Genomic DNA, 13902 nt, shown 5'->3' on the forward strand with positions numbered 1-13902 from the left:
AGCCATAATTAGAGTGCATGTGTGTCTGTATGGCATTGGGTACAAACATATTAGCATATCATAAATGCAATCTGCCCACACATACTGCCTTTATATATCAACATCTCAATGCTTGGAGCCTGTTTTCCATAATTCAAAAAGCGTTAATGCTGCGAGCTCAGTGTGCAAAAATGCTTGAGGATGCAGCCATTGTTAATATTTTTACAAGACAACCATCATTACTCAGCATGCGGGCGTGTTTAGAATGGGAATCAATTTGGCCACATGCGGCGGCGCCCGGGAAGAGAGATGAAATTGATCACCGAGTCCAAAAAAGTAAAGCACTCTAAAACTGCTGGAGTTAAAAAATGCTTTAAGAGCACAGTCGGGAAATGATACAATCACTTTTGGCCTTGCTCTGCATTCGAATGAATACACATGAGCGCAACTAGCCAACAAACAGATTAATTATGAGTCATATTTTTGTTGTTAAGGGGCAGTACACATATTCTATGGTACATATTGGTCATTGAAGCAAAACGAAAACACAAACACAATTATTTGTTCTAAAGTGTTATCATAGAGCAATTAAAGGGCACATTGTGGAAACTTGACTTTTTAATGATCTCTGGAGTGTGTCGCTACCTCTCAAGTGTGATATTTAACAACCAAGTAAATGTCAGAAAAGGTGTTTATTGAACCTAAAGTGCATATTCTCTGAATGGGGGAGAGCGCCAGAGTAGAATATGCAACTATAAAGAAAACATGCTGATTTAGACCCAAAATAAAACCATGAAAATCTAAACCGTTAAACAGGGGTGTTAATCACTCAGCCACCATTCATGGAACAAATGTTTTGACCTCTGAGGTCCCCTGGTACGTTACAACAAGTTCAGCCTTTGATGCATGAAGAGAAACTCTTAATGTATAATAAAATGTTACATGCTGTGTATGAACTGCTTTTCAGAGGATGCGGCATCATTAGGCAACTCTTACTTGCGCTATGAGGCAGTTAACGTAGAGATGTTCTTAAAGCAATATTTACTTCTCTTTAGTCGTTTAGCTTCCAAGCATACGTTTCAAGTTATTAAAGAAGAAAAGTATGAGGGAATGATTAACACAGTGGTAATGAAGCAATTTCATTAGGCGAATTGGGCTTAATGTAATAATACTGTGATGTAAAGATTAATTTTGCTCCTCAGTATCACTTATCTCCACACAGCTACCGCTGGAATGGAGGATGGAACTGTGTGTGTGTGTGTGTGTGTGTGTGTGCGTGTGTGTGTCTGCATACGCTGTTGCACTCTATGAACCGACCCAACCTCCGTCTCAGATCAAAATCTGCAAAGGCTTGCTTCTCGGATGTCTTTGAAAGATTATCAAGAGTGATTATTCTGTGGTGTGCCGCGTGTTAAGAGTAATTTTTTTCTGGGAAGAGACTTGCGATTGTTGGTGAAGATATTTTTGTTTGTGGTGTGTTATGTTTGTGATTTTCAGAGCAGCTTTCATAATAACAGCAGTAAGCACACACTTGCCATTTTCTTTATCGTGTGGTGTCTCACATTAAAAAAAAAAAGGTTAAGATGTTGAAATAAAAAAAGAAATGGGCTGTAGACTTCAGGCAGTCACTGCAGTGGCGATTCGAGACCAATTTGTACGAGGGGGGGCAGTCAGTTATCCACACACAATGTCACTTGTCTAAATACATTTTGAGCCCAAGAAATTGGCTGTAATTCCTACAAGGCAAATACTTTCTTGGGAAACATCTTAAATAAAGAGGAATTCAATCATTTCTATGGTATGTTAAATATATTGTTGTAGTGTACAGCTTTTGTTTTTTTACCATTCTATTTTGTAAAAAAATAATGCACGGTTGTTCAATGAATGTAGTGTTGCACACAAATATTATATTACAAAGTACAAAAAAGAAATCTTGAAAATGGCTCCTATTAATCCAGTTAACATCTTGCATTGAAAGAAAGGTAAGGCCAAAATACAGACAAGTTAAAAAAAAACACAGCTCCATAAAAACACGCTAATGGTCTCTCTATTCCAAAAAGCAGCACAATCTTAAAGTGGGCCACATAAAAGGAAACAGGGCTGCACTCATTGAATACAAAATAAGACTAAAAGCAGGCAGGTAAATGAGGATTTATGTAAATCCACTCATTTTGTTTATACAGACATGATTAGTGCTTTGTTGACTTACCCTGTTGACTCCTCGCCCACGGTCTTCTCCGTAGTTTGTGCCCAGGATTTCAAAGATGATGTTAGGGTTGGTGCCGTTGTCGGTGAATTCCAGGAAGGTGGTGAGGCCACTCACGCCGAACTGTAACCACATTAACAAAATGGTCACATTTTGGTAAGTCTTGTGCAAATTTTGTAAGGTCACCTTCAATCATAAGCAAAGTAATGGTGATAAGGTGAGCAGTTAATACCCGTGGGAACTAAACACACAACGATGCAATTTAATAACTTTTGAAGTGATGCAATCGAAGAGCCTTCTGCAGTTCCTCCGCCTTCATTTAGAATTACCCTCACCATATTTCACTGCACCAAGTCATAAATTGCATCATAACAATCAGAAAGTAGCTTGTAATGAGCAAAGACAGATCGGATCATTGCGGCCATACAAAGTGCGGGCTTCTTTAAGACGGATCGCAGTGGAGTGGAAATATCGGTGAAGACAACTTTGCTTTCCTGTTAAAATGTCTACATGCCATCTTCCATCAGCTAACGGCAACAACTTCAGCAGTTTTTAGTTACACAACAACACAGTGTGTGTTATTTGTGGAATCACAAAGGTAAGGACAGTTCTGCCTCTATAGTGGTGACATAAACCAAATTTATAAAAAAAATTGGAGGATGGAGTGAGTTTACGCTAGCATAATAGTTAGAGTCGTAAAAATGTGTTAACTTCTATAAAACAACACATGTCCATGAGCTTGAAGCATATGTCCACGTTTGAGTTCCTGCTAGTCTCTTGTGTATTATTGGTGTTTTTCATTGTGCTTGTTAAATCCAAATCCAAGTCATATTGCTCATTAAAATTACAAACTTTTGGAAGGATTTTCTCTTTTTCTTTCTTGGCTCAGGCGCTATAGTTGAAACCGCAAGATTCCGTCTTTGAGAGCTTTGCTGGTACGCTTTAGAATTCCCTCCCGGGATCAAATGTGACACCGGCACATTCGGCATAGTTTGGCAAGTTACCCTCTTCACAACCTGTATAGATCCCACTGTTTTGTAATTCCCAAAGTACATCGTCACCCAAAGAAAGTTTCACTCCACTTCATATGATAGAACATACAATTCAATTATGATAGTTTTCCAGCACTTCCTGAACAGTTCACATTTGCTTGGCGGGGCTTTTACTTATCCTGCAGCCTTTTACTTATTTGTCTCAACTTTCTTTTTTTTTTTCCATTTCACCTTGACTTGCAATCTTTCATCACGTTTAAATCCAGTTGGATCTGCGCCTCCTTGTTCTGATAGCGATAAAAAAATAAAATAAAATAAAAAAATAAACACTGTTCTAGAAATGGTGGCTTCTCTGAACGGCGCTGCCAAGTGAAATGCTAATTTAGGATTAGCGCGAGGCAATAATAAATGCGGCGCGGTGGCTTTTGTATCTATCGCAGCGTTTCACCTTGAGATCGGGCCACGCTTTGGCGCAACACTTTCATCAGCCTGTTCAGCTCTTCAATAAGGCGTCCCTGATGGCGATCTCTCCAGAGCTGATTTAAATACCTCTCCCAGATGTGACAGAGTTGACTTGAGTGACATTTTTTCAGTGCTTAGATCATACAATCTCCTATTGTACCTTTTTGACAGTGTCCAGCATGCTTTTCCCGCCTTGCCAGGGTTTGGAATTTTTCCGGATGCAGCTCAGACTGGCCATACTGTGCCACTTCCTGTCCTCCAGCTTTCTGTGAAAGGTGTTAGCCAGCAGCAGCACTGTGTCATAGATGTAGCGATTGGTGATCTAAAAAATAAAACATTAGATAGAAAAGTTAAAACATAGGTATTTTTCCACCCACATGTGGTTTTGATATTTTATTTTTGTTAATTTTCTTAAATCTGTTTTTGTAATATTTTTTTTAATACTGAATCAATGAAAAACTTAACATTGAAATTTATGTTTTTATTTCTCCATGTACGCATTGTTTATCAAAATATATAATCAGCAATTGCAAAAATGACATGGACACTGAATTCATAAATAATAGAGAAACAGAGAGCAAACATGTCATTTTGACAAAAACAAATACACCCCTAAAATTCAAATAAAAACAAACATGATGATCCCCCGGAACATAAAATGGATAAATACAACAAAACTTATAATAAATAATAAATAAAATAAAACAATGCTAAATTTATAATACTACCACCACAACCATACTAATACAACTTGTGACATTTTTACTTTAATATGCCTCAACAAATTAGTCTAACCCCTTACAGATAAACCAAAATTTATATAATCTAGGATAAGAAATGCCCTTAGCCAACCAGTGTTGATATAAAAGTCTTTTTTTTTTGCAAGCATCAAGTTAGCTGCTTCCCTTTTCATGCAAATCCAGTGTGACTCACTGCCAGATGCACACGCTGCATCTGAACTAACCTCTGATGTGCTAAAATGACATTCACCAACCACGAGATTTGTTTTAAGTCCAAGCACATCTAAGTCTGCAGCGTGAGTGTACCTCCATGCAGCGAGGCGGGGGCGATTCAGCCCTGTGATGGATGACACCGTGATTTAGTGAGACTCTCCTCCTCCCCAAAAAGATAACGAGAAGATAATGAAAAGACTGACGGCGGCAGGAGCCGCCATTGCGCAGTACGCGCAGTTGACACCCGCCATTTCCCATTAATTAAGCGCAGTCATTTTCACAGACGCGCACGCCGGCAACACCACGGCTCATATCAAAACAGGAATGTGTGCGTGTCTATTTTTAGACGTTGGCATGTAGAAATAATCAAAGCACGAGCGTACACAAAAGCACCTAAGGACGATGGCCGCCACTCTTCATTTACATTTGGAAGCACACTGTGTTTGTTTCTCTAATTGGAACGTACAGTATGGCAGGATTGTAGGACTTTGTTGCATGACAGAAAACCTGTTGATATATACGTGTTAAGGTAAATGCTATTCTATTCCTGGTGACACCATTTTGTGTGTCTCCATTAAAGTATTATAGTAGCACGCCTGCACTGAAGCTGCAATTTCAAGAACCACCTTCACTATTTCGTTGCTTTTTTTTACCCCTGTAGAAAATACCCCCAGCTATTAGTTGACAAATATGAATTGGTGTCAAGGAAGTAAAGTGTTGAAAGGGAAACAAGCTAATTATGTCTGGGAGGGTCAACAATTAGCTTGGGTTGTTATTGGAAATCATATTAATAGGCAGTCGAGCCAAATTGGACGTGAACTTCATTTCTGTTCTCGCCTCCTTCGACTTGGTATACTCCTCCGCATGGTACCTACTTTGCTCAACTGGCTATTAACACTTTCCAATTTGGGAACAATAAAGAGGTCCCTCTGATCCCCTGGGCAAAGAAACCAACCGCTGGTCACTTATTGGTCGAGCAGAGCAGATCTGTCGTTGTCGTGTTATTCCAACATTCGAAGAACCCGGCTGGCTGGCCATGACTTACTTGCTTACCCGTTTTGCTCTTGATGCTGCATTATACTGCACTAATGTATTCAATACGGCAAGGTTTTTAAATATTAAGAAACAGCCAAAAATAAACTGAGCCAAGCAGTACCGTACTGAGTTTTGTATTACCTTGTATTGCCTGATGATGAATAGAGGAGTGTTATGGTATGGCACTTTAAAGGCCACCACTTTTCACTCCAGTTCAATATAAAAGATGCAAATTTCATTCTGTGCTGTCCCAAAGTGGAGAGGTCATAAAAGCAAAATGCAGAATAATAAGTTTGAAATGAATAGAAGCTCAATGATGTCAATGACATCAAGGTTTTTCTCTTGTATAATCTTTTTTAGAAGGGGAACAGACAGGCAGATAAGATAAAAGAAAAAAAACATCAAACTTTCTCTCTCTTTCTCTCTCCCTTTGGAGACACACTTGTCACATGTCTGGCTTTTTCTGTCTTTTCTGTAGAAATTAAAGTGAACAAAAATCTAACGCGCTGCGGGGACCCCTCGCCAATCAGTGGGCTTTGCATTCCATGTGTGCATCATTCGTGTGTGCGTGTGAAAATGTATCTGTGGTCAAGCCTGCATTGCTTTACTTCAGTGCAGTGCGAGAGTGCTTATGTGGCCACCAAGTGCTTCGTCTCTCCTTTCCACCAATGCGACGTATTGACCAGGCGCACATAAAAAAACAACATATTGTCCTCCAGTGACTTCAAACAAAAACCTCACTGTGGATTTAATGCATACAATGGGACGGTGGCTGGGGTCTTATTAGGAATAACAAATTCTCCCTTTCACTGCACCGGAGCCTCCTGGTGGTGTTGACGGCGTAATTTGCATACACTATAAAACGAGCCGATGCCTCATGCGGGAGGGGTGCCAAGCGGTGTTTGAGATTAAGAATTTATTGAGTGTAACCTCCCCCATGCAGTGCTCGTTGCATGCACTCAGAAAACTGCAACAGCTAAAATTGATGAAGACAGGTTGGTATTTTTTAAGGGCAACTCAGATAGCTCTTTATGCAATATTAATTCTGTACTGATTGTTCTTTGACAAGGTAATGGTTAGCGTTAAAAGACTCGTAGGTGACCAAGTTGGTTCAGTGTTCAAATTTCAGCTCTGTCCTTCCTTTGACATTTGTATTTAATTTGACCAGATCAAGATAAATGAAATTTGCTCTAGCTGCCAACTGCCTAACTTGAAAAAAATAATAATAAAGAAACTGTGTCTATTTTGTATGTTTTGTTTGGCCTTTTACTCATTTTTAAGGTGAATAGTCTACAAAGTCTCCATCTACCAATTCCAAAAGTATTATGTCATCATCCATGCACCAAAAAGTTGTATGCTTGGGCAAAGGAACAAAAATGAGGCATTCCTCATTTCAAGGTCTCCGCCCGTCTCGTCATGAAGTCTTCATCGTTAATCGACCAGGAAGGTTGTTTTCTAACTACTGTGCAGGTATTCAGTTCTTGTCTCCATGAACCAGAAAGTTGTCTGCTTATTTAAGGAGAAAAATCAGATGTACACCTAACAAAAATTGTTGCCTCAAACTTTCATGATTCGGCCTTGGCAGACACCCATCATTTCTCGCGAGAAAGTCTTCAAGAGCTGTAAGCTGACCTTGTTGTATTCCAGATAACCTTGTCAACTTGTTTTACCGCCGGCGCGCCGAGACATCTCCATAAGCACAGTGGCGATGATTCTCCTTTTAACAAATTTCCATGTCTCATCAAATATGATCCCCGGGGCTCTTGTGCAGCCACATAAATCAACAGCACAAAGATTCAATTTCATACATTTTGTCTTGGCACGTAAATAAGCGTACGTTCCCCTTTGTGTGGTTCATCTGATGGCAGCTTGATGACTCGCATGCACATACACACACACACACACACACACACCATCATAACTTCATGCATATTGTTGCCTTGGGGAAAATATTAAGGGGGCAGAAAAGCACAACAAGGGAGAAATAAATACACGAAAGACGGAAAAAATAGCACTGTTGAATTGAGTGTAATATAAACGCACAGAAGGATGCGCCAAATTAAAACCAAGAAAAGATGCAATCAAATCAGCCAACTTGATGTCATCAAAAATACACTGTAAACAGGTTTTGGAGTCCAACCCAGCAAACAAGACTAAATGGAAAACCGCCAACTGATAAGACAAGAGGCAACAACTGAAGCTAATTTCCTAATGTCTCTGCTCGTTTATCCTTTTTCTTTTTTTTTTTTTTAATTAGTTTTTCAGGATTCCTCAAGTGCATTAAAAGAGGAAGAGAAAGACCAATGAAGTGAAGGTCTTTCATTTTAAATGACCACTGTGTATTGGTTTGAGATGGTCTCACCTCCAGCTGCTGAGCTTTGGCGTTCTTTGGGTCACAAAGGGACGTGTTGATCCGGTGGTTGTGCTTGACGCAACGTTGGGTTGTGTTCTGCGGCATGGGGAAGGTCTGGCGCACCAACGTTAGCCGACCCACCGACTTCCTTACCAATTCTTGCAGGTCATAGTCGGAGATCTCCTGAGAGGCAGCAAAAAAGAAACACGCTGCTGTGAGATAGATGTAAATTTTTCATGTGAAGTATAGAGCACTATTAACAACAAATTGTAAATATCTTTGTATGGAAAAAAAAAAGCATGCAAACACAAAAATATAGATTTCTTGGGCCAATTAAAATAAGAAAATCAACTGTAATTTATTCCTGTCATTATTTTCTATATTTCTTTATTTGAGCCTGAAATTTCGATAAGAAATTCAGGCATTTTTTTTTAAAGATTAAAAAAGCAACAACAATGAAATGATCAGTTACTTTTTAATTCTCTAATTTTCAATTGAAACCAGACACAGTCCCCACTAGAGTCTCAAGGTCACCATAATGATCTTCATTTCTTATCTACAAATCTACTAGACTTCTACCTTAATTTGTTGCATAATAGTGAGAGGACCTTTATTGTCTTTGTTGGAGGTCGTCACATAAAGCTCACCCACATCCTCTATTTATTTTTCATTCTGTATCAAATAGAATTAAATGACCTACCTGATAACTTGCTTAATCTGCGTACACTCCGCTCGGAGAGCACATGTGATTTAATGTGTATACCCGTGAGTGTGTTTGTGTGCGTCACATTTGTTTAGCTTCAGTCCCTAAATGGCTAACAGCTTTTGGATCACGCCAACACTGAAAGTCACACTGGGTGAATGCTGTCCACGTTTTGCATTGAAAGAGGCCAACACAAGTACGAACATAGAATGGCATGAAAATAGTCTCGTGTGTGTGTGTGTGTGAGTGTACTGGGATTTATGTGCATTAATGTGTGTGACTTTGAGTCGTTTGAGAAGGGGAGTGTGTGTGTTGACACTCAATTCAATGCCTGCCCTTGACTGGCTGGTGTGAATCTTAATTCTCCTTTGACCACCAGATCTGGCTTTTTCTCAGCAATTTTCAGCATGGTCTCTCTTTGCTGTATTCTCAGTTTTGTAATCCAGAGCCAGAGGCCGACTGTTTGGGGAATTGTACCACATTTCACCCCCAGAAGTCCACAAATAGATTCCTTACTTGCCCTGTTTTGAAACTTGAGAGGACAAGGCATACACACAAGGTTAAATGTGCTCAAGTTTCAATTATTCCACTCTTGGGTGAGATAGGAATATTCATTTTCTTGAGTTTAGACCCATGACAATATGTTTTTTTTGTTGCTTTGTTTACATGATCATAATGGAAGATTACACTGCATAAACCAAAGATTTCACTACATTAAAATCCTGATCCCTTCCATCACCCCAAGAGCACAGAGGCCTCTTTTATTCGGCTTTATGTTAGAAAAATCTCTCATCCCGTTGTCCTCTGCCCCCTCTCCTCACAGCCTCTTCACCTCTCCCCCCCGAGACATTAAGTACTTCTTTCTTGAGCGAGAAAAGCTACTCCTTTCTTCTCTAACCTTTTCTATGATCTCCCATTTCTACTGCCGACCCTCCCAAGAGCTCCCCGTTCGGTATGGGGGAAAAACTCACAACGTCTTTATTGCTTCAAGTTTGAGAGTCATCAAACTCCTTCACCATCAATACTTTTAAAAGGTGTGTTCACACCTGCAGTTGCCTTTCTCTGGTGCTAATGGCTTAGAAAGCTTGACCTATTGGTTTGTTTCCATTAATAAATCAAAATAAAACAATGAATCAATACAAACATGACATCACTGGTTTGGTGAGGAAAATGCAATTACATTTTGATGATTCAGACCTCAAACTTTAGATTTATGAGGCAGACATGCTAACTGTTACCATGCTGCCAAGCTCTTCAATGCAAATACCAAAAATCAAACTGCACTATACTGTTACGAAGACAAGTATGAGAATGTTCTCTTCTAAATTTAAGAGCAAAGGCGAAGGAGTGTGTGTCTTTTATCATTTCTCTTCCTCATCCTCACCCCCTGAGCAGAACGAAGGCGATGAGGAAGGGCAGGGTGATCAATTATAAAGTGTGAACTGTGTCTCAGTGGGACGTCTAACTGCTGGCTGTAGATAAAGCAAAGTTATGACAACCATACGCTATCCCCTCATCCATAATAAAGCACAGGGAGGCACCAGGCGCTCCCTCCCATATATTCTCATTTTCCAAAGTACAAGAAAATATTGAAGCCTTCATCCACTTAAAGAGTCTGTTTGAATAAAAAGCTTCACTCATCCCGTTATGGAGTAGTTGCATATGCATCGGATTAGAACATTCTTCTCGACGGCATTGTGATCGGCAGAAGTAGGACATTGGGTCGGAGCGTTTCTAGTGTAGTAGAGTGAAAAAGATGATTTTAATAATGTAAATGCTGACGGTCAAGCTGTATGATGTGAGAATTAATATCCCCCACCACAGCTGGTTTTGTCACTGCTTGAAAAAACACAAACAGTTTTAGCATGTACATTCGTGAAGTTTAATTTTTTTGTTCTAGATTTAATCGGAAGGTAAAAACTTAGAACTTTGTTAGACTTGTTATTGGATTATTCATACTGTAAGGGGCAGCAAAACCCAAGGTTGTGCCAGGTGGAAAAAATGAGCTTGTGTTTTACATGAAAATAATCCCATTAAGACAAAATGCAAAGATCAAAAGTTGTCACACAGTTATCCCTACAGACCTAAAACAGAATAAGAAGTTAAGATACTGCTAGCGTTTTACAATGAGGTGGTTTGTGTCACCCGTTTGCTACCCACTTGGGATCCTTGAAGCTCCAACTGACTAGAGAACAGGGATTCAAGAAAATAGGAAGGGTGGTTTTCCAAATTCTGGCACCACTCTCTCTCATTGCTTCACTTGTGGCATTCTATCCTCTCATGCTTTTAATCTTCAACATTTCTAATCGTCAATATTTATAAGCAGCTCTGGTTTATGATGAGGCATCATTGCTTGACTAATGGCGAGCCGATCATTCTGAAATGGGGCTCAAGAGAATCTCGAAGACCGAATATGTTGCTTTTGTTGAAACAATTGTCTTAAGATAGCAATGTATCTCCTGATTTAATCACACCTCCCTACCTTTAAACTTTAGAGCAATTCAAAGCTCTGATATGACTGTTCTGTGAGGAAAGGCAAATTCTGCAAAATATTTGTGGCTTGAAAGCACAGGCCTTTGGGTAAAAAGATTTCAACGTCAATAAATCAGTACTTTTGAAACAGAAGCCGCTGACCCCTATTATTGACTTTCACCTTGCACAGTTAGCGCAATACTAAAAACAACGTGAACACGATCCCAATCAAGTTGTCTGTTTCTTAGCAGCGATTAAAGTACTGTTGCCTTTTTGAGAAATAGATGTCTGTAAATTGGCAACATTGACTGAGATTTTGCAAACTGGTCCCTCTCTGTGCACAGTTTTTAATAAAAGACGTGCATGTCAACTAGTATAGATGGCTAATGAATGAATTTTGTTTAATTGGATTTGCTTAGTTACATTTTTTTTGTTTTGGTCATGAATATTAGGTTGACATTTCCAAAAAATAAGTTCTTCTCATAGTATTTGATGGAAAAAACTCTCCTTTAAAAGGGGTCCCTGTACCCAAAATGTTTGAGAACTGGAATTTATGACATTCATTCCAAGAGTGCATAGAAATACCGAAGATGTTGCCATTCGACTTGCATGATCATCCCAGTAAAGCTGCCAAAAGAGCAGAGCACTGCCAACCAGACAGCCTGAAGAGTGTTAGACAATAGCAGATGTCTGACAGCTCAATGTGAATGTGGCCTAGCAGGCAATCAACAAGAGAGAACGCTCAGCGGGCTGCTCCACATTGTTAGCTGCCATAAGCGAGCACACGGGGAACCTTGGCGTGTGGTGCCTTGACTGAAGCCACAGGTTTTTAACACTTTTCTTGTCGCTATTGTCATTTTCCTTTCTATTTGAAAACAATGACAATGCTTCCACAGGTAGCTATGCACACAACTGCAAATGGGGGAGCCACATAATTTTTTTTTTTTTTACCAGTAATTCCGTGTAGGTCAAGCTAAATTGATATGTTTCGGTCAAAAAAATTATTTTGGACAAATGTATAGATGCAGCAAGATCCAAGACAGACTGCTAACTTTAGCATTGTGCAATATTATGGCGTGATGACATTACAGGAATGCTAATCATTGTTAAAGACTGTCTATATGTTTTAATATTGCCAGGAAAGCTAATTTGCATACAGTGTGTCTGCACATTTTGTTTGTGAGACTGTTTTCATGCCTTGGTAGAAATATAAACAGCAATTCCATGGCGAGACAAGTGGAATGGTGATTGTTGTTAAAGATGCCATCTTCACAAAATGCAAGAGTCTAATATTGTGTAGAGAAGTCATTTACTCTTCTTCCAAATGGAGTCCTTTGCCTCCCCAAAATATAACACTAAAGCCAAATAAAAAGGTCCTTCCAAAGATGAACGTCCACTGAAGTCTCATAGTGTCTAAACTTTTATCCACCTGCGGGACTGATTTATGTGCTTCTGTGAGTGCTGCTGTTTTGGTTAGCAGCCAAGTTCAATAGGGGACACCAGTTAATTCTTGCCAATGTGTCTCCTGTGTCACTCATAGCATCTTTCAACTCAAGTAATTACATTTATTACCTGTTTTATTCCTAATGGAAATTTGAGGGAAATGTTCATTGGTCTCGAGTGGATCTGAGTGGACTAATTGGTGCACGGCATCGATAAGAGCGACAGCCACTATTTGGGGTAATGTGGTACATACTCGACTTTAATGTGCAGACACAGGCACTTTTTTTGCTCGTGTTTTAATCAAAGGCATGTCTCATAAATTATAAACAAAGCTCTCCAGGAAATGCATTAACATAAAATTATAGCGAATGTTAAAGTTTAATTATGTTATCTTATTACCAACGGTCACATTAAATTGTGAACAGGGAGGAATAACAAAATGAATTCAAACTGTGGAATCACAGTCAGCCCCCTCCAAAAAAAAAAGTTTACTCGTATGATTAAGATCGTGACTTAGTGGACTCCTCGTCCTCTCATTTCCCCTCCCAGTGTTATTAATATTTAAGTTACCTCCCTAATTTTCGATTGTAAAACTTATTCTCATCTAAAGGGATTCCACAGCGGTCACAAGCAAATATCGTCTGCTTAACAGCCTGAGAAATAAATGAGAATTTAAATTGGGATAGGCCCTTTACAGCCAGGGGGACACAAAATTCTTGTAATTTTTTTCCCATGTAAAGATAAAGCCAGTTACTTTTTTTCTAAATTACTTTAGAAAAATACCAAGGGTGGTTGTTTGAATTCATGTCTTGCAAGAAATTAATTCCAGAAGATGCACAGAATTGGTTATTCTAAACAAAAAATATTATAAATATTTTGGGTGACTCGGAATAGGGCGTACAACAATGACCTGAGCCACATGCTGCTTCACCACATTAAAAGAAGTTATTTGATCACATGCAACGGCCTGCTTTGACATTCCAATTACAATTCTGAAATGAATTCTTGTGGGTATACAACAGTTAAAATTTTAACTCACCAGATACAAGCTTACATGACACTCAGTTCTGCTTTATCAGCAGAAGAACATTTACTTATTTAAAAAAAAATACATACAAAACACAAATCAAATTTGTATCTCTTCAATAACTGACCTCGTTGATGAGGATCCAGTGACAGTCAAAGGCCACCAAGTTGGTCTCTACCACCTGCAACACACCAAAAAAAAAAAACATTAAGCATATTGTTGTGTTTGTTAGTATTAGCAAAACACATTGCTGACATCTTTTAATTTTTTTTTAGTC

At 39.1% G+C, this 13902-nt stretch overlaps 1 protein-coding gene across 5 annotated transcripts in view; it reads right to left on the reverse strand.

The window, feature by feature from the left end:
• Positions 1-13902, reverse strand: part of grid2 (glutamate receptor, ionotropic, delta 2) — a 261431-nt gene that overhangs the window by 77809 nt on the left and 169720 nt on the right. For all 5 annotated transcript variants that reach the window (XR_005098888.1, XM_037259602.1, XM_037259603.1 and 2 more), the window contains 4 exons: positions 13753-13806; positions 7990-8163; positions 3800-3961; positions 2189-2308 (listed from right to left, as the gene is read on the reverse strand). Coding sequence is in view for 4 of the 5 variants with exons in the window: in XM_037259602.1 (XP_037115497.1) it covers positions 2189-2308; positions 3800-3961; positions 7990-8163; positions 13753-13806 (510 nt within the window). In the remaining variant the exon portion in view is untranslated. The remainder of the gene's footprint in view (positions 1-2188; positions 2309-3799; positions 3962-7989; positions 8164-13752; positions 13807-13902) is intronic.

The sequence above is a fragment of the Syngnathus acus genome, chromosome 9, assembly GCF_901709675.1.
Source record: "Syngnathus acus chromosome 9, fSynAcu1.2, whole genome shotgun sequence".
Lineage (NCBI taxonomy): Eukaryota > Metazoa > Chordata > Actinopteri > Syngnathiformes > Syngnathidae > Syngnathus > Syngnathus acus.